This window comes from Vigna unguiculata, chromosome 1 (genome assembly GCF_037176805.1).
Source record: "Vigna unguiculata cultivar grain cowpea cultivar isolate G323 ecotype 2 chromosome 1, ASM3717680v1, whole genome shotgun sequence".
Lineage (NCBI taxonomy): Eukaryota > Viridiplantae > Streptophyta > Magnoliopsida > Fabales > Fabaceae > Vigna > Vigna unguiculata.
The window spans coordinates 15759607-15780797 of record NC_140792.1 but is presented as its reverse complement, the minus strand read 5'-3'; the positions used below and the strand labels follow the sequence as shown (position 1 = coordinate 15780797).

General features: G+C 41.3%; 3 protein-coding genes across 3 annotated transcripts; 2 read left to right on the top strand and 1 right to left on the bottom strand.

Moving 5' to 3' along the window:
- The first annotated feature begins 1316 nt into the window (after window positions 1–1316).
- On the top strand, window positions 1317–2621 carry LOC146888743 (uncharacterized). Its single transcript, XM_085666085.1, has one exon. It carries the CDS (start codon window positions 1332–1334, stop codon window positions 2619–2621), a length of 1290 nt encoding a protein of 429 aa, XP_085522211.1. The 5' UTR covers window positions 1317–1331.
- Window positions 2622–3527: 906 nt separating this feature from the next.
- Window positions 3528–5682, top strand: LOC114172657 (uncharacterized). The gene is made up of 7 exons (XM_085667539.1): window positions 3528–3588; window positions 3666–4244; window positions 4320–4627; window positions 4714–4881; window positions 4953–5205; window positions 5289–5384; window positions 5461–5682. Exons 2-4 carry the CDS (start codon window positions 3936–3938, stop codon window positions 4775–4777), a joined length of 681 nt encoding a protein of 226 aa, XP_085523665.1. The 5' UTR covers window positions 3528–3588; window positions 3666–3935; the 3' UTR covers window positions 4778–4881; window positions 4953–5205; window positions 5289–5384; window positions 5461–5682.
- Window positions 5683–19547: 13865 nt separating this feature from the next.
- On the bottom strand, window positions 19548–20617 carry LOC146888742 (uncharacterized). The gene is made up of 2 exons (XM_085666081.1): window positions 20461–20617; window positions 19548–20155 (listed from the first exon to the last, which is right to left on the bottom strand). The coding sequence occupies exons 1-2, from the start codon at window positions 20615–20617 to the stop codon at window positions 19548–19550; spliced, it is 765 nt and encodes a 254-aa protein (XP_085522207.1).
- Between the last annotated feature and the right edge of the window lie 574 nt (window positions 20618–21191).

Here is a 21191-nt window from a genome sequence, read left to right as displayed (position 1 = left end):
GAGTACCAAAAAATACATGCCTGTCCAAATGATTGTATATTATATAGAAAAGAGTTTGAAACATTGACTAAGTGTCCAAGATGCGGGGTTTCACGATTCAAAGTGAAGGATGATAACGTGGATGAAGATAACATGAAGAAGGGTGCTCCTGCAAAAGTGTTATGGTATCTTCCAATCATACCACGATTTAAATGTTTATTTGCCAATCTTAATGATGCAAAAAACCTTGTTTGGCATGCAAATGGAAGAAAGAGTGATGGATTGTTACGACACGCAACTGACTCACCTCAATGGAAGAAAATTAATACTCTCTATCCACAGTTTGGAGTGATCCAAGAAATTTGAGGCTTCGTCTTGCAATATATGGGATGAATCCTTACGGTAATTTAAGTAGCAAGCATAGTTTGTGGCCTGTTTTGTTGATCATTTACAACTTGCCTTATTGGTTGTCTATGAAGAGAAAATACATGATGTTATCCATGATGATATCAGGACCAAAGCAACCATGAAATGATATTGATGTTTACCTAACTCCATTGATAGAAGATTTGAGATTGTTGTGGGATGAAGGAGTGGAGGTGTTTTATGCACATGGAAATGAGAATTTCAATCTGCGAGCTTTGTTATTTTGCACAATCAATGACTTTTCGGCATATGGAAACTTGAGCGGTTATAGTGTGAAGGGACATTATGCTTGTCCGATATGTGAAGAAAACACAAGTTATCATCAACTAAAACATGGCAGGAAGACATGTTACATTGGTCATCAAAAATTTCTAAGACGTAATCACCTATATCGTAGGTTGAAAAAGGCTTTCAATGGATGCCAAGAGGATAAAATTGCACCTCCACCCTTAACTGGAGAAGAAGTTTATGAGCGAGTGTGTCAAGTCAATGTCACATTTGGAAAAATACTAAAGAAATGTATCATGAAAAACATATGGAAGAAAAACTCAATATTCTTTCAACTTCCATATTGGGCCAAATTAGATGTCAGGCATTGTATTGATGTAATGCATGTGGAAAAGAATGTTTGTGATAATATAATTGGGACATTGCTTAACATTAAAGGGAAAACAAAGGATGATGTAAATTCTCGTAAAGATCTAGTTGAGATGGGTCTTCGCTTGGAGTTACAACCACAAGCTTATGGTAAAAGGACTTATTTTCCTCCAGCATGTCATACTTTGTCAAAAGTCGAGAAGAAAAGTTTTTGTGCATGCCTCCGAGAAATGAAAGTACCACAAGGATACTCTTCAAATATTAAGAGTCTTGTATTAATGGAAGATTTGAAACTTGTTGGCTTGAAATCTCATGACTGCCATGTTCTGATGCAACAACTTCTCCCAGTGGCTATTCGTGGCATCTTACCTAAGAATGTAAGACAAGTCATCACTCGTCTTTGCATATTTTTTAATAGTATTTATCAAAAAGTAATTGAGCCAAACACATTAAATGACTTGGAAAATGAAGCTGTCATTATCTTATGTCAACTAGAAATGTATTTTCCTCCTTCATTTTTTGACATCATGGTCCACTTAATAGTCCATCTAGTAAGGGAGATTAAAATATGTGGCCCTGTGTTTTTAAGATGGATGTACCCAGTTGAGCGATACATGAAGATATTGAAGGGGTATGTGAAGAATCCTTATCGACCAGAAGCATCTATTATTGAGAGATATATTGCTGAGGAAGCAATTGAGTTTTGTACAGAATATTTGTCAGATGTTGAAGTCATTGGCATTCCAAAGTCAAGACATGAAGGAAGAAATGAAGGTAAAGGCACACGGGGTGTAAAGGTTGTTCGAAAAGATCAACATGAAGTCCTTCAGGCACATTTCTATATATTGAATAATACTGATGATGTTATCCCTTACATTGACTCACATAAAACCTTGTTGAAGTCAATGAATCCTCGGGCAAATGAAAAGTGGTTGTTGATTGAACATAACAAGACTTTTATGAAATGGTTTAAAGAAAAAATTAGACAAGAAGATTGTGATGTTGAGCATTTAAAATGGTTAGCCAGAGGACCGAACTTTGATGTTATAACATGGACGGGATATGACATTAATATGTTGTCTTTTTATACAAAGGCGGAAGATGACAAAAGTACTATGCAAAATAGTGGTGTGACCCTTGAAGTAGAATCAATGCACTTTTCTAGTTCAAAAGACAATAATCCTGTTATGGCTTCTATAAGTTACTATGGTATCATTGAAGAAATCTGGGAGGTGGATTCTATCAAATTTAGAGTACCTGTATTTAAGTGCAAATGGGTTGACATCAATACAGGAGTACATGTTGATGAGTTGGGATTTACTCTAGTTGATCTTAACAAGGTTTCTTATAAGGAAGATCCTTTTATCATGGCATACCAAGCAAAACATGTTTTTTACGTCAATGATCCTTCAAATGAGAGATGGTCAATTGTTCTTCAAGGAAAAGTTAAGCATGATGGTCATGATCATGATGAGTCAGCACTGAATCTTATAGATACTTCGTCATTGTTAAGGCGAATACCTCCAATGAATGATGAAGTTGATAATGATGAAGTTCATGCTACACGTAATGATCATAATGAAGGAATATGGGAGAACATTTTAACTCTTCCACAATAGAAGTAGGTTAGGTTTTGAATACAATGTTTAAAATTAATAGTTCCATTTTAATGAATTTTTTTTGAATACAATGTTTAAAATTAATTGTTCTATTTTGCAGTTGAAATGGCTGAGTCATCAAAGAAGACTCGAGAAGCTACACGTATGAAACATCTAGCTCTTAAACGATTGACTAAGGGTAAAGTTCATGTTGAAATAGACCCTCACACAAGAAGAGCTAAAGGACCCAATCGAAAAGATTTTGTTAGTTATTTGGGTGTCTTAGCTCGATCAAAGTTGTCCATTTTAAAACCTAAGTGGGATCATGTGACAGAAGCAGATAAAAACATGATTTGGCAAGATATTCGTGTAATTTATTTGCTCAACTTATATATATTAACTCATTAATTATGATTTCGAATATTAATTACTTATGACCAATCTCTTATTTTTTAGTCAAACTTTGAGTTTGAAACTTCCAATTCTTTAAGGAGTAAGATAATGTCATCAGTAGCCTCAAAATGGAGACAATTCAAGACTAATTTGACTAGCTTTTACGTCTTTGGAAAATATAAAGACAAAAGCGCTTGTGAAATGTATGGCATAGAGGAGGAGACATGGCAATTGTTTGTCAGACTCGATTGGATCCTTCTTGGCAGGTATGTTTTTTGTTGATGTTACACTTTGATAAAGTCATAGTGTCATTCACTATTTATGAATATTGTTTCTTTAATAGGTAAAGAGAAAGAAAGCTCAAGCTATCCAACAAAAAAATGCTACTCCTCACAGACTTTCTCGAGGAGGATATGACTTATTGGAAGGGAGAATGATGGAAGAGAAGTTAAAGAAACAAATGGACATAGCTGTTGCTGAAGAAGTTCCTTCTCCTCCATCTCCTCCTAGCCGACATGAGAAATGGAAGATGGCTAGTACAAAACCAGGAGGACAAATGACATCTGAGAAATCAATGATGATTGCTAAAAGAATTGTAAGTTACAATGGAGATGATGTAGCAATTATTTATTGTAATGTGTATTATAAGTGACAATGTATTCTTTGTTACAGGATGAACTTGTAGAACAAAGTTCACAAGGTAATTTTGTCTCTCAGGGTCGTCGTGACATATTGACCACTGCTATTGGTACTGAAGAACACCATGTTCGTGTGCGTACTGCTGGTTTTGGTGTGGGTGTGAGACAATATTTTGGATCATGTCCTCGACCCAACACTTCTGCGGCACCTATGACTTAAGAGATGATGGAGCAATTTTCTCAGCAAATAAGGAGACAAGTTACTAAAGATTTAAGGTGTGAGTGGGAGCAATGATGGGAGTGCATGTCCACCAACCATAATGTGCTGAATCCAAATGAAGATGAGGACATAGAGACTGATATCTCCTATCGTTGTAAGTTGTTTGTTGGAGGTGTTCCTCATTTTGTGGCCATTGGGAGAGTCTATCCAGGTGGGTCCACCATGCACACTGTGCCAATGCTAGATGATTTGGTTAGAGTGGTGGTTGAAGACATTAGAGATGCCACTGCTCCAGTACCAGTGCCCACAGAGGAGGTGCAAGTAGTAGGAGATGCAATTGGAACATTTATCTCATGGCCAAAAGAATTAATCAAGTCAATTTCAACAAAAAATGTATGTTTTTCGTAATTACATTTGTATATAACTTTTAACACACCTCATATTTAAGTTTGTTAGTATGTTTTACAGGACCCTAGGATTAGACAAAAGTCCCCAATTATATCTCATGCAAGCCCTGAGCCTGATTATGAGCCCGAGGATGACCCCGAGGATAAGCCTGAGCTCCAGCCCCTATCTGACCAGAATGATAATCCAATTCAGGGGTTGATTGTGGCTTCTTCTGATTTGTATCAAGAACTTTTTCCCATTCCTTGGGATGCAACATTATTTGGCGTTGACAATGGCAATATACCTTTATATGTGAACATGTCAGATTTGTGGGAAATAATACAGGGTAATCAGATGTTGAACATTGCAGTCATTCAACTTTGGATTATGTGAGTGCACTCTAAATTTAGATTTTGAATTTATCTTATGTTTTTTGTGAAATCAACCTTAGCCTTCTGAAATTGTGTGAATGTAGGTATCTAAATGAATTAATTGTCAATGCGGGGCACAATGATATTTATGGTTTCCTTGAGCCTTAAATTATACAAAAGTCTGGGAATAGATCAATGCACATTCAAAGATATATTCAACGATGGATTCATGAATTCAAGAAAAGAATTTACATCGCCCCTTATATTGAAGGGTAAGTTGAACTCTTACTTTAGTTATTATCTAACTAATTTCATATCACTAACTAAAATTCTTATTTACTAGGTCTCATTGGCAATTGATTATTATTTGCCCCATAGACCGTATTGTCGTTTGGTTTTGTTCATTGCACAAGAAGCCAAGCAAAGAAATGAAAACTTTAATACAAAGGTATTTGTTCATTACAAATGTAATGTGTTTTATCATGATTATATTGTAAATTACTAATTACTTTTATTTTAGAGCTATTAATGTAAGTGGTGTCTTGGATGGTAAATCCACTGCATCTTCATCTCATCTGGATTGGATTTATCCTAAGGTATATTTTGCATTGAATCTACATATTATCAACTAAAATGTCTTAGTTCTTCATATATTAATTACATAAATTTCATATATTAGTGCAATAGGCAACGTGGAAGCTTTGAGTGTGGATACTATGTTATGCATTGGATGTGGACTATAGCTCGTGCTACCATTGTTGATTCATGGGCCGATGTAAGAGTTGATTCAATTATTGATGATTAACTTTGCATCCTATGATACACCATAATTAATATATTCTATATTTCAGGTTTTTGATGGAGTCGAGCCATTGGGTAAAGATAAAATTGAAGATATTCGCAAGGAATGGGCAAGATATTTTTTGTGGCTAAAACATTAGTTTTGATAGCCATTAGAAATGTTTTATTTTGGATATGTAAGGTATTTTGTAGCCTTAACATTTAGCATAATAGTTTTGATAGGATTTAGTAAATGATTGTATCTTAGGAAACGAAAATTTGAATTGTTTGGAATCTGGCTTTTTATGACTTTTACAGGTTATTGGATAGTTCCCAAAACAAGCTGACTTTTGAAAAAAAAAACATCTCTCTATTACATCGGTTGTGACCATAACCTATGTAATACACCCCAGCTATTACATCGGTTCCTACCTTAACCGATGTAATATGTTTTGTCCGTGATTTCTCCATTTTAAATCTCTTACAGCGGTTAAAGTTGCACCGAGGTAATATGTTATAGCTATTACAACGGGTCGAGCAACAGATGTAATATGTCAAACACTTATTACATCAGGAAATATTACATCGGTGGTATGACCGATGTAATAAGTCCCAAATAATCGATGTAATAGGCTTTTTCTGCACTAGTGTGCTCCACGGATTGCAACCACTGGAAATGAACAAATATGAATATATTCAAGTTGAATTTGATCCTAGAGGAAGAGAGTTAGTTTCAAGTTGTGGAAAAATAAAGTCCTTCACAATATCATAATAAACTTAAATTATAACTAGTTGAAAAATAAAGCGTTAAGATTCGAGACGAATCTTCTCAAAGAAGGAGGGTATGATATGAATCGCATCATAACTCAAATGGAGAAAGACTAATGCATAACTTTGCTGCAATTATTTTTATTTTTATTTTTTAAAGGTATTAGTTTGTTTAAATATGGTTCAATTCATTGTAAAATTGGCTTACCAAATTATGTTTTGGTTTAATCAATAAATGGGCTCTAGTTTAGTTTTACTTCAAGTTGTAATGATAACCCAATTGCAACTTAGTCATCAGCCTTTGGGAGAACAAGAGGATGCTTGACTGACTTGTTTTGGGTGACTTTTGGGTTCCTATAATTTCAGTTACAATCAGCCATTAAGTGGTTGGATCATTAATAATTTTAAGTAGGATGTAATTTGAACATTGATGGCTTCTTCTTGTCTCCATTGAAGGTTGCATGAAGAATGAAGGCTCCATGGATGGTGTTGGATGCAGAAGCATGAAGGAAAGAAGCTTAAGTTGTTTGGTTTGGTGTAGGTGAAAGGATTTTTAAGAGAGATGAGGCCAACTCCTAAGGAAGAAGACTAGAGTAAACTAGAGAAGAGTTTACTCTAAGATGAGCTCAAAAGAGATTTGTGCACAAATTTGGGCAACAATTCATTACTCAATTTCAAGCTGAAAAATACATCTCCTAAGCCTTCTATTTATAGGCTAAAATGAGACCAAGGAGTCTCCAAAAAGTGGAGCGAAAAAGGAGTCTAGAAAGTTGAATTTTGGAGCCAAAAAGGAGCATGTGGGAGGTGTGACTTGCCACCTAAGCAAGTCACACTTGTCTTGCCTTGGGAAGCTAACTCCCATCCTTGGAGAGCAAGTTTGAGAAGCTTCTAGGCTTTTCTAGAGTAGACACACTACTCTTGGCCCATTTCGCCCAATTCCCCTTTTTGGTCCAAAATTACTTCTAAAGCCCAATTTCCTCTAAGGCCCAATTCATGGCCCAGAGAAAACCCTATTCTATTGGGCCCAAAATACAAAGCCCAAAATAAAATCCTAATCTAGTATTTACAAGCAAAATGTCCTAGGCTAGGTCTTCACATCTTCCTTGGCCCATGTGAAGTTCATCGTGGGCCTTGCATGCGCATTTAAGGCCCATTCCTCTCCTATTCTCCTAGCCATGGCTTTTGTTGTAGGTCCCTTGGCTCGAGGTATCTCATCATCCCCTCCCTCTTGCAAAGGATTTGTCCTCAAATCTGTAGTCTCTGCCTCATCATCTGTACCACCTGCAAAAGGTATTAAGTCAGCAACATTAAAAGTGGCATGCATATCATAGCCTTTATGCAACTCTAGCCTATACGCATTATTATTTACTCTTTTCAGCACTTTAAAGGGACCATCACCTCGAGGGCTAAGTTTAGACTTCCTTTGCTTAGGAAATCTATCTTTTCTAAGGTGTAGCCACACCCAATCCCCTTCTTCAAAAATCATTTCCCTCTTCCCCTTATTATTGTACTTAGCATAGCTATCTGTTTGTTATTGGATTTGGCTTTTAATCTTTTCATGCATTTTCTGAACAAAATTAGATTTTGCCACCTTTTCTTTATGAATAAAATCAAAAGATGTAGGAAGTGGTAGCAAGTCCATGGGAGTGAGATTATTAAAGCCATAAACAGCTTCAAATGGAGAGATTTTAGTAGTCCTATGAACTACTCTATTGTAGGCAAACTCAATAAGGGGAAGGCATTCATCCCAAGATTTATGGTTCCCTTTCAAAATTTCCCTTAACATAGTAGACAGAGACCTATTAACAACTTCAGTTAGCCCATCAGTTTGTGGGTGACATGAAGTAGAGAAATTAAGCTTAGTTCCTAACCTTGACCAAAGTGTTTTCCAAAAGTGGCTAAGGAATTTGGTGTCTCTATCAAAAACTATGGTGTGGGGTATACCATAAACCTTGACCACATCTCTAAAGAAGAGCCTAGCAATGCTGCTAGCATCATCCACTTTGTGGCAGGGTATAAAGTCTGTCATTTTGCTAAAACGATCTACCACCACAAAAATGGAATCAAAACCCCTTTGTGTTCTTGGGAGTCCTAAGAAAAAATCCATACTTATATCTTCCCAAGGGGCTGAAGCAACAGGCAAGGGGGTGTATAATCCATGAGGCATTGTTTTAGACTTAGATTGTAAGCATGAAATACATCTATTACAATGCCTTTGGACATCCTTCCTCATATGGGGCCAAACGAATTTCTCTTTTAAAAGACCAAGGGTTTTTTCTACCCCAAAATGACCCATTAATCCCCCTTCATGTGTTTCTTGAACAAGGATTTTTCTTTGTGAACCTTGGGGAATACAAATTTTTCCTTCTTTAAACAAAATACCCCTCATTCACATAGAAACCTCCTTAAGGTGTTTTCATACATTTAGCATAAGTAGAGGAAAACTCAGAATCTTGATTATACATTTCTGGAATGTGATCAAATCCAAGAATTTGGGCTCCCAATTTTGAAACCAAGGTGTGCCTTCTAGACAAGGCATCAACCACCACATTACTTTTGCCCTTCTTATACTTTAGCACATAAGGAAATTGTTCCAAGAATTCCATCCACTTAGCATGTCTTTTATTCAGCTTGTGTTGACCTTTCAAATATTTTAGTGACTCATGGTCACTATGAATGAGAAACTCTTTGGACACAAGGTAGTGTTCCCAAGTTTGAAGGGCCATAACTAAGGCATACAATTCCTTATCATAGGTGGGATAGTTGAGGGAGGCACCATGAAGTTTTTCACTGAAATAAGCAATTGGGTGCCCTCCTTGCAACAACACAACACCTATTCCTACACCGGATGCATCACACTGTAGCTCAAAGGTTTTTGAAAAGTTTGGTAAAGCTAGAATGGGTGCATTGGTGAGCTTTTCCTTGAGTTGCTGAAAAGCAGACTCTTGTTTTGCACCCCAATTAAAAGATACATCTTTCTTGACAAGTTCATTGAGGGGTGAAGCCAAAGTAGAGAAGTTAGGAACAAACCTCCTATAAAAGCTTGCCAAACCATGGAAGCTCCTAACTTCTCCAACATTTTTTGGAGTAGGCCATTCTTAGATGGCCTTTATTTTTGTAGGGTCAACATGGACCCATTTTTTTTTAACAACAAAACCTAAGAAAACTACACTATCTACACAGAAAGTACATTTCTCTTTATTAGCAAACAAACTATTTACCCTAAGGATGGTAAGGACAAACCTCAGATGGTCTATGTGCTCATGCAAGCTCTTGCTATAAATCAAGATATCATCAAAATAGACAACCACAAACTTTCCTATGCACTCTCTAAGGACATGGTTCATTAGCCTCATGAATGTGCTAGGTGCATTAGTAAGCCCAAAGGGCATCACCAACCCCTCATATAGTCCAAATTTGGTCTTAAAAGCGGTTTTCCACTCATCACCTTCTTTGATTCTTATTTGGTGATAACCACTCTTTAGAGCAATTTTAGAAAAACATGAGGGACCCATGCAACTCATCAAGCATGTCATCAAGCCTAGGGATTAGATTCCTATATTTGATGGTGATGTTATTTATAGCCCTACAATCACAACACATTCTCCACTTTTAATCCTTTTTAGGCACTGACAAAATAGGCACAGCACAAGGACTAAGGCTCTTTTGAACCCAACCCTTCTCCAACAATTCTTGCACTTGAGACTTTATCTCCTTTGTTTCTTGAGGATTTGTCCTATAGGCTGGTCTATTTGGAAGACTTGCCCCAGGCACTAAATCTATTTGATGCTTAATTCCTCTGAAAGGAGGAAGCCCAATTGGCCCTTCCTTAGGGAATATATCCTCAAACTCTTTCAAAAGATTTTCAATTTTAGGAGGTAGACTCTTAAGTTCAAGAAATGTGGCAATACATATGAGTGTTCCTTTACACAACAAGAGGCATGAAGGTTGTTCATCATTGAGAACTTGGTTCAAAGATTTTATAGTCAAAATGTTCTCATGTTGAATGACCTCGGGAGAAGGAACACCAATCTCTCCCACCTCAGATTCATCTTTAGTTACTTTTTTTGGGAGATTGGGAGGACTTTTTTTTTTATCCTCTTTTCTCTCCTTTTCCAACTTCTTTCTCATTTGGATTTGATCCTCTACCACTTGGGATGGTGATAAAGGATGCAAGACAAATTTTCTATCCATGTGAGTGAAGGTGATTTCATTGGTAAGACCATTATGCATGGTTTTCTTATCAAATTGCCAAGGTCTTCCCAATAAAACGTGGCAAGCTTCCATAGGTACTACATCACATAGCACACTATCTTCATATTTCCCTATGGATAACTTGACCTTCAGTTGATGTTGGACTGTCAAATCCCCACTTTCATTAAGCCAATGCAGTTTGTAAGGTTTTGGATGGGGAATGATAGTCAAAGCCAACTTATCAACCAACCTTGTACTACAACAATTGCAACATGAATCACTATCAACAATGAGAGAACAAGTGTTTTCTAAAATTTTACATCTTGTATGAAAGATGTTCTCTCTTTGTGTTTTCTCTTTTGGAATGGGTTAGTTGCTAGGAAGTCTTCTAATCATTAGAAGGTCTCCTTCACAAGGATAGGCAATTTCCTTAGACTCATCATTAGACTCCTCACTAGAAGTCTCACTCTCACTTTTTTGCTCATCTTGGCTACTATAGTGGTCAACACCCCTTAAGATCATAGTCTTTTTGGTGTGGGGCATTGAGATGCAACATGACCTCTACCAAGACACTTGAAACATTTAATTTCACTAGTGCGAGTGTGTGAAGATGTGCCTTCCTTTGGTTTCTCCTTTTCCTTGAAACTTTTTGAGGGTTCCTCTTTGACTTGCTTACCCTCCATCTTTAATTCTTTTTTGGTATAAGAGTTAGAGTAGTCATTTTGAAACGTTTTCCTTAGAATTTGTTGCTCTACCTTTATGCAAAGTTGAACCAAGTCATTTAAGTCTTGGTAGGGCAACAATTCTACTCCATCTCTTATCTCAAGACTTAAGCCACTAAGAAACCTTGGAATGGTGGTATCCTCGGACTCCCTAATCCCAGCCCTCATCATATATAACTCCATCTTTTGTCTCTATTCTTCCACTTTCATTTTATTTTGATGGAGTCTTTGGAGCTTATCCATTAACTCTATATGATAGTAGGAGGGAATATGTCTTCTCCTAATGGCTCCTTTGAGGTCATTCCAGTATTTGACCTCAGGACTTTGATTGATTCTCCTATCTCTTTCGAGGGTGGTCCACCAATACATAGCATTGCCCTGGAAGCTAAGGGTAGCTAAGGGTACTTTCCTCTCCTCACTTATTTGATGGCAAGTAAAGAGTTGCTCAACCTTCATTTCCCAATCAAGATAAGCTTCAACATCATCTTTCCCATAAAAGTGAGGGAGGTCTATTCTAATGGCTCTTGGTTCCGTACGCTCCCTTTTTTCTCTTCTTAGAGGAGGAGGAGGTTGATAGAAGTTGTCAACTAGTTTACTATCTTCTTCTTCATAGTGTGTGACTAGTTTTGGAGTGTGGGAGTACACGTGTTGACTCCTATTAGTCATCCTCTCATGCAACTTTTCCATATTTCTTGTTCCCCTCCTCTCTTCATCTAAAAGTTGATGAAACCTATCTCTTTCTTGTTTTTCCTTTTCCCTTGCAATTATTTCATCTTCCTTCCAACTTAGTAGTGCTTTCAAATCAAAGGCAATTTGTTTCAAACTTATTTCTTCATTTGAAGCACTCACACATTGGAAGGAGGTTGAGAAATTTTTTTCTTTTTAGAAGACTTTGGTCTTTAAAAGAAAATTTCAAAGAAGAAGTAGATAGCAAAAGCTTTTAGTTCTCCTCCAGGAAAGAGAGGTGAATCACTTGGATTGCTTACATACCAAGTCTTTCCTAGCCAAGGGAACTTGAAAATTTTGTACAAAACTTCTTAAATGAAATTAATTCAAAGACTAAGTTGACACACACACTAAACTATCAAACAAGAAATTAAAAACAAGAAAGATTATAAGCTATATGCGGCCTAATTTTTGGTAAAAGTAGAAGGCACTTGGAACCTTCAAACTTCACCACTAAGAGCGCTTCACTAATGTATAGAAGAGGTTCTAGTTAGGAGATGGGATTGAGTACCTAAGACTCCCCCAAGACACCTAACTAGGCCACGAACACAAGAAGGAAAGCATTACAATTTTACAACTCAATTTGAAGACAATCAAAGTGCACAAAATGTAAAAGGTCTTCTTGGCTTGGTCCTCACAAGTGTTTCACTCTTGAAATTCCTCTTGATCTCATCAAAGAGGATTCTGTTTCGGGACTAGGTACTCCACCTCCTAGGAGTCTACCTTAGGAAAATTAGATCACCTCCAAAAAGAAGTATGCACCAAATATAGAAACCAAACCAAAAGAGGTCAAGAAATAAAGCAAGAAAAGCACAAAATTATAATTGCTAAACCAAAAGTGAATAATGCCATAACAAACTCAAAGGATTACCAAAGAAATGACAAACTAGAAATAAGGTAAAGAAACAAGATAAGCACTCAAATGAATTACCTAATGAATGGCATTAGAATGGATGAAAAACAACCAAAATAAGCTAGAAAACTGCATTGAAATTTGATTTTTCACTCACTACCAGTCCAAAAACGTGAATTCAGGCCTCTCCTTCAGCTATTTTTCATTTTTTCATTTCTCAACATTTTTCAATGATTCTTTTTTTCACTTTTTCGTTTATGTCTTAGCTAAAAGAGGCAAAAAATTAGATATGAATTTGCACAGGCCAAAATAGTAAAATGAAACAAAATAATGCTCTCAAACTCAAGTGAATGTAGTTGTTCTTACGGAACCGAGGTTTGTAATCCACAAATCAGTCAAGGGTCTTGGACGTCCTGCTTCGGGTCGGTCTTCTCTTGCTTCCAAGGGGACTTGAGGGCAGCGCAGGGGACCTGCAAAAGACACTCTGATGCCTAAGTCAGTACTGGTGATTTCAGGGGTTTCAGAGAATAATTTAATGTGTAATCAATGCATAAAACAGTGTGTTATTTATACCTTTTTACCTATGGGTCCTACCTGCGATGGGCCTTTGGGCCCAATATTCCTCTTCTGGCTATTCTAGGGTCCAGTGTTAAGGAGAGAAATTACCAGGGGGTCCTCCGAGGGTTGGCAGTGTTCGGTATTCGGTATTCGGCCATGAGATGCGTCGATGGTGGTATACTTTTAGAGGGATGCCTTTCGCAGGGCAAGGGGCTGTGGGGTTTGGCTAGAGGTCGTGTTGTCCAAAGGAAGGCGCCTACGTGAGATGGGTGGTTGAGGTCTGTTGAGGGTCGCGTTCTCCATGTGGAGGTGTCCTTGCGTGGTAGGAGGCCATCATGTCAGTTGAGGGCTATGTTATCCCAGATGGAGGTGTCCCTGCGTGGTAGGCGGCCATCATGTCTGCTGAGGGTCATGTTATCCCAGATGGAGGTGTCCCTGCATGGTAGGCGTCCATCACATCTGCTGAGAGTCGTGTTATCCCAGATAGAGGTATCCCTGCATGATAGGCGGCCATCATGTTTGTTGAGGGTCGTGTACTCAGGTACGGTTGGGACATCAGCCTCCCAGTCTAGAGGCAAGAAGTGACGTGTAGACTATTTTGCAAATTTCATTTGTGGTCTTTGGTCGTGTACCCTGTGAGTATATCACCCTCCCAGTCTAGAGGGAAGAAGTGACGTGTAAACTATATGGTTGTTGTGTGATGGTGGGCCATTGTCTTTGGTCAATGTTGGTCGAGTTGTTGCGGTAGCTTGACCGGTATCTCTATGAGGTATGAGTTGAGTGGCACTGTTTGCTCTAACACTTGGTCAGGGGTTAGGTGAGGTGAAAAGACGTGACTGTTGATTAGCCTGGTTGGTCTTAGAGTGAGTTTTTCGAGGTGATTTTTGGTGGCTGGGCCTTGGGCTTTGAGGAGGTTTGGTGGGAGGTGGAAAGTTGTGACTATGTGCTTTAAATAGGAGTGGATCATTTGTCATTTTTCGTTGCTCTTAGTCGTTGGTCTTGTTTGGGTTTCCTGCGTTGTGAGTTGTTGTGCATGTGCCGTTTGCTACTTAGCCAGTTTGTGAGGTATGTCGACTACATCTTCTAGTGGTTCTGATTGTGGTCATTCGGGGGCGAGTTTTGGTGGACTTCGATTAGAATTTTTGAGTTCGTCGGATACGTTGCATATTGAGGTTGAGCGGGAGATGTGTGAGGATCCGGCCAGTGAGCATGCCGAGTCGCTTTGGCCGAGGAGGGAGGTATGAGTGGGTATCTGAGGGGGTGAGGTCCTGCTCCTCGAAGTACCGATGGTCTAGGCTTTTGAGGTCTTGGATGAATAACATCTATCTTTTTTAAAGCGGGTCGATCTGAGTACGGTGGCTATTGAGCGGGTGAGCACTGTACAGGCCGTGTGTCATTGTCGCGAGGGGTTGGAGGGTGACATTTTCTACATGTACGCTTGTATGTTTACAGAGCTGCATGTTCGTTTGCCGCTGGACGAGTTTACGATGGGGGTTCTGCGCCTGTTGAATGTTGCACCAACACAATTGCATCCTAATAGCTGGGGGAGCCTGTAGGCTTTCCAGTTTATTTGTAGACAGTTGTATTTGTCGCCGACTCCCGAGAGCTTTTTGTATTTCTATGTTACGCGCCCGAGGGATCCGTTGTCGTGGGTGTCGCTAGTTGGAAGGCCGAGAATTAGCTTGTTAGATGGATTTACGCAGTCTTTTAAGAAGTTTAAAGACGACTTTTTTCGAGTGAGGGTGCTGTCGGCCGGGAGGTTGTTGTACTACGATGATGAGGGGCGGCAAAAATTCCCATTTTATTGGATGGGTGCGCCTGCTCGAAGGGACGCCGTGGCTAAAGAGGCTTTGGATGCGGATAGTCGGGGGGTGGTGGACGTGCTAGAGACGCTGCTGACTAGGGTGCCAGGGAAATGGGTTGTTTGTTGTTATTTGACAGATAATCCTGGCCACGACTTATGCGGTATGTTCTGACATTGTTGTTGGTTCTGTGTTGGACTAATCTGAAAAATTTGGTTTTGTGCAGCTGTGATGGCTCATAATGCGAAGAAGGTGGGTGAGGAAGTGGATTTGTTCGCCAAGATCAGAGACAAGATGGCGAACACTGCGAAGGGTGAGGGACAGTTGCAAGCTCCGAATCTTGCAGGTCCTATTGTGGATACCTATCGGCCTCTAGTTGCAAAGAGGCCGGCTCCCTCGAAAATGAAGGGTGTTGGGAAGGATCGCAAGAGGTTGAGGGCCCTCGCGAAGATCGGCGGTGTTGGGTCCAGTGGGTCGAGTAATCCTGACCTTGGTGGTTTTGAGAAGGCCAAGATTCAAAGGAGAAAGGGCTTGGAGCTGAAGTTGAGCGATGTGGAGGTGGCTATTGTGGAGGCTGCTGATCCAGGGTTGACTATGCAGGCCATGAGTAAGTACTTGGCTCGCGGCATGGTTTTTAGTCGGCGGGTTGCCACAATGTTATAGGAGGAGTTGGCCGCGGGTGATCAGAAAAAGTTAGCCGAAGAGGTTGCTGCGTTAAAAAGCCAGAGGGATTGTGAACATGTGGCTTGGGCGGATGACAAGGCGAAGTTGGAGGCTGAGGTGAAGAGATTGAAGGGGAATGTTTTGGGATTGGAGAAGTTGAAGGCGAAGCAGGTGGAGTTGGATGGGGTGAATGCCGCCAAAGATGCTGCTGCCGAGGAAGCCGCTAGTGAAGTTTTTGGTCTTCAACAAGCCGTGTACAATGAGCATGTTAATGGCTTTCAGAAAGCTGTTAGGCAGGCCGAGTTCCTCTACCGGGAAGTTTCTGTGACTGATTTCCGTTTTAATGTGAACCTGGATGTGTATGATAATCGCATGCTGGACGTCGCAGAGATTAGCTGACTCAAGGCTGAGTTGGAGGCGGCTACCATAGCGAACGAAGATACCATGGTGGCGACTCCATCGGCCATGATTGATGGGGTGGCGGGGGAGGGACAGGATGTCGATGAGGAGGTTGATGGGGCAGAGGAAGCCGTGGTTGGTGAGGAGGCGAATGACGCTGAAGAGTAATTTAGTGTAGATATTGGGGGCGAGGACGCTGAAACTTTTTCTTTTTTGTTGATGTAATTGGGGATTAAAAATTGTAGTTTGGGTGTGCTGGTTTGTTTCCGTCTTGCTTTTGGGGCAAGTGTGCCTTTTAGCTTTTTTGGTGCTGGGTTGTCATTGTATTGTGATGAATTTGTATCGAGTAACCTTCAGAATTTATGACAATGAAAGTAATTTCTGGTTTGTTACTTTGATTCGTTTAGCTGATGTTTGTGTTTTCGGCCTTTAATGTGTTGTTGGTTAGATATGGGGTTAAGTAATTATATTAAAATATACATCGGTGTATGCTTGTTTAACTTGTTGGGGGTTATTTGCTCGGCCAATCGGGACTGAGAGCGGTGGTTGGGAGTTTTTATGTTGTTCGACCAGCGACACTTGAGTTAGTGGCTGGGAATGTTTATGTTGTTCGACCAACGGCATTTGGGTTAGCGACTAGGAATGTTTACTTATTTGTTCGACTAGCGACACTTAGAGCAGTGGCTAGGAATTTTTACTTATTGTTCGACTAGCGGCACTTAGAGTAGTGGCTAGGAATGTTTACTTATTGTTCAACTAGCGACACTTAGAGTAGTGGCTAGGAATTAGCTTGTTCGACCAGTGGCACTTAGAGTAGTGGCTGGGAGTTAATGTAGACAAGATAGTGATAAACTTGCATTTTATTGACGGGTGGATGCCTCGTTAAACCTTCCTAGCCAAAACCCTCCTTAGGGAAAAAATGCCAGGGTAGGAAAGAATACATCCAATTATAAGTAAAATTTAATTGAAATTGAATTTAAGGTGGGAGACGTTCCAGGTGTTGGGAAGCGGCTCCCCGGATAGTTTCTCTAAGCGATATGCTCCATTGCCTACTTCTTTAAGTACTCGGAACAGGCCCTCCCAGTTGGGCGAGAACTTTCCTTAGTGCTTGCGGGCTTTATTGGCCATTCGCTAGACGAGGTCTCCTTTGTGGAAAGATCACGATTTTAGCTTGGAGTTGTATCTTCTAGCTGCTCTCAACTTGGCCGCCAAATCCCGAATACGTGCCTTCTCTCTCGTTTCGTACAGAAGGTCAAGGTGTGTGCTCATGCAGTCAGCGTTTGATTGTGTGTCGTGCTGTTTTTGTCGCATGGAAGGTTCCCTGACTTCTACTGGGATGACGACGCCAATTTCGTATACTAATGTGTACGACGTTTCATGGGTTGAAGACTAGGGGTGCATCTGTATGCCCAAAGTACTTCGAGTAATTCATCTGGCCATTTGCCTTTTGCCCCATCTAACCGTTTCTTCAGTTGTCCGAGGAGGATCTTGTTGGCAGCCTCAGCTTGGCCATTCGTTTGCGGGTGTTCGATAGAGCTTGTTATATGTGTGATCTTCAAATTGTGGTAGAAGTCGGCGAGGCCTTTATCTATGAACTGGCGACCGTTATCGATTATGATCGTGTGGGGGATGCCATAGCGGCAGATGATGTTCTTTCAGACGAAGCGCTGGACTTGGTTGGCTATTATGGTGGCTAACGGTTATGCTTCGATCCACTTGGAGAAGTAGTCAACCGTGACAAGAAGGAATTTGACTTGGCCCCACCTGGTGCAAAAGGGCCGATTATGTCCATCCCCCATTTTGAGAATGGCCACGGTGAAGAGACGTGGTGGAGTTCCTCCTGGTGCATGTGTGTTATAGGGTCGTGCTTCTGGCATTGGACACACTTCTTGACATATGCGGTGCAGTCTTCTTCTATTGTAGGCCAGTAGTAGCCGGCACGTAATATCCTGGCAGCCATAGTTTTGGGGCCTGAGTGGTAGCCGCAAATGCCTTGGTGTATCTCTTGCATGACATAGTTGGCCTTTTCACGGGTTATACACTTGAGCAAGGGTTTACTAAAACCTCTTCTAAATAATTCTCCCCCAATTAGGGTGTATCGTGCCGCTCTCCGAGTCCATCCCTTTTCTTCGTTTGTCGGGGTAACTCCTTCTTCCAAGTATTTGATGAAAGGTTCCATCCAGGTGCCGATGGTGGTGATGTTTAAGCATTGGTTATGTTGTTCAATGGAGGGTGTGGTTAGGGTGTGTTGCATGAGTGATTTGTAACGCCCTTTCTTTTTGGTACTAGAAAGTTTGGAGATGATGATTGCTCTGATATTGTTGCTTCGTGGGACGTGTTGAATTTGGAAGGTGTCAAAGTGTTCGGTTAAGGACATTACCATGTGGTAATATTGCGCGAGCTTGGGGTCCTTGATTTGGTATTCACCATTGAGGTGTCCTACGGTGAGCTTGGAGTCTGTTTTGCATAAGAGCTTTTGGGCACCGATGTCTCGTGCTAGGTTGAGGCCGACTATTATGGCCTCGTACTCAGCTTGGTTGTTGGACGTTTTGAAACCGAAGCGCAGAGATTGCTCTATAAGGACATTGTCGGGTCCTTCAAGTACCACTCTTGTGCTGGCGCCTAGCGGGTTCGAGGAGCCGTCCACATGCATGGTCCACCAGGTGTCTTGGGGGCTTTGCTCTTTGAGGTCGTTGGCAAAATCCGCTAGGCATTGCGCTTTGATGGGCCCATGCGGTTCGTAGCGGATAGTGAATTCTGACAATTCGATGGCCTAGGAGGATAACTGGCCTGCTAGATCTGGTTTTTGTAGGATTTTCTGATGATGATCGTGTGTGACTGAAAATATGGTTGTAAGAGCTACTTTCTCCACCATTTGGTACCGTGTTTCTGGGTCTTGGAGGATGCGGCTAGTAAAGTATACGGGTTGTTGGGTGTTGTCCTTCTCTTGGACGAGTGCGGAGCTGACTGCGTTTGCTGATCGGCTATGTACATTATAAGAGGGAGGGAAAGGTCCGGTTTGGTAAGGACCGGGGGGGTGAGCAGTTGCTTCAAAGCATTGAAATTTTGCTCGCAGGTGTCGTCCCAGGCGAACTTGGTTGATTTTTTCAGGAGCTTGATCATTGGTTTGGTTTTATATGCCAACTTCGGGAGGAAGCGTGAGATGGCAATTAGTCTGCCCACTAGTCGTTGTACCTCCTTGATGTTCGCGGGGCTTCTCATATCAATGATGGCTTGGCATTTTTCGGGGTTGGCCTGGATTCCTCGATGTGTGAGCATAAAGCCCAGAAATATCCCGCTGTCTACTCCAAATGTACATTTTTCGGGGTTGAGCCTCATGTTGTATGTGCGCAAGGCTTTGAAGACCTCTGCCAGATCCGCGGAGTGTTGTCTTACGTTTGGGGACTTAACAATGATGTTGTCGACATATACTTCTACAGACTTGCCCATGAGTGGTTGGAATACTCTATCCATCAGGCGTTCGTATGTGGCACCGCGTTTTTGAGGCCAAAGGGCATGACCTTGTAGTTGAGGTTGGCTTCCTCTGTTATGAACGCGATTTTGATCATGTCCTCATCGGCCATGGGTATCTGGTTATAGCTGGAGTAGGCGTCTCGTGGGCAGGCCTTATTTAGGTCCGTGTAATCCACGCACATGCGCCACTTCCCGTTGGATTTCTTGACCAGCACCACGTTGGCCAGCCAGGTCGTGTAATGGGCTTCTCCGACGAATCTGGCCTGTTTTAGCTTGTTGGCCTCCGCTATAGCTGCTTGTCTTCTGCTTTCTCCAAGCTTCCTCTTTTTCTGGGAGACAGGTTCTGCATTTGGGAAGACTAATAACCGGTGGGCGGCTACTTTGGGGTGAACTCCGTGGAGATCGGCTGCTAACCAAGCAAAGAGGTCAGCATTTTGCTTGAGCACTTGCTCGATGTGGCGCTCTTCTCCCTCAGGATGGGAGGTTCCAATCTGGAGGAACCGGTCCTGTCGTTCGAGTTGGAGTTGTCTTGTTTCTCCCACGGGCTCGAGCCGTGCTTCGGAGTTTATTCTGGGGTCCAAGTCATCACCGGCCAGGGTGGTGTCAGCTCGGGATTATTCAATGTTGTGGGTTGTCAGGGGTGGGTGTGGGAGTTTCAGGCTAGCCATGTAGCATTCTCTGGCTGCGTGTTGGTCGCCGTGCACTGTGATGATGTCGCCTTGCGGGGATGGAAACTTCATAGCGAGGTGGATACGATGGCACCTAGTGTATTGATGGATGGTCGCCCAAGGAAGATGTTGTAGGATGTGTGGTCGTCGACGACTAGATAGTGGATCAGAATCGTTTTGGTTTGTCTCCCCTCTCCAAACGTGGTGTAGAGGTCGATGTATCCCTTGGTCGGGACTCTTTCACCTGAGAATCCATATATGGGCTCGTTGTGGGGGGTTAGGTCGGTGAGAGGTATTTGCATCTTGTTGAAGGTTTTCCAGTATAGGATATCTACAGAGCTTCCCTGATCGATGAGAACTTTTTTTACTGTGAAGTTCTTGACTTCCACAGTTATGACCATGGGGTCATCTTGGTTGGGGTCAGTACCTTGGAAATCTGAATCTGAGAAAGTGACGAGTGGCATTCTTCTTTCCGCTCAGCTGGATACTGCGTGTACTTGTTGGACGGCTCTCAGGTGTCTCTTCTTGGAGGAGGAGGACCTCCCTCCTCTTGCGAATCCTCTAGATATTGTGTTGATTGTTCCGCGCAGAGGTGGTCTGTCGTCTGCTCATCGTGGTTGTGGCTGTGTTGGTCCCCTTTGTTCTGTGTTCTAAGTTCTGGCTGGCTCTCTCCTTGGTTCTCTGCGTTCGGTTCTTCGATCATCTCATCGCTCAGTCCACCTGTTATCGTTCCTATCATATCGAGGTCTGAATGGGCCTTCCCATGTTTCCCTTACGTAGTGTCTAAGATGTTCATCTCGGACAAGTTCTTCTATTTTGTCGCATAGAGTGTCGCATTCATCGGTGGTGTGGCCATTGTTGCGATGGTAGTGACAATATTTGCTTAGGTCCGCGTTGGGCAGGTTATGGTATTTTCTGGGTGGGGGAGTGAGTTCTGCTTGCAAGACTTCGTCAAGTATGCGGGACTGGCGTGCG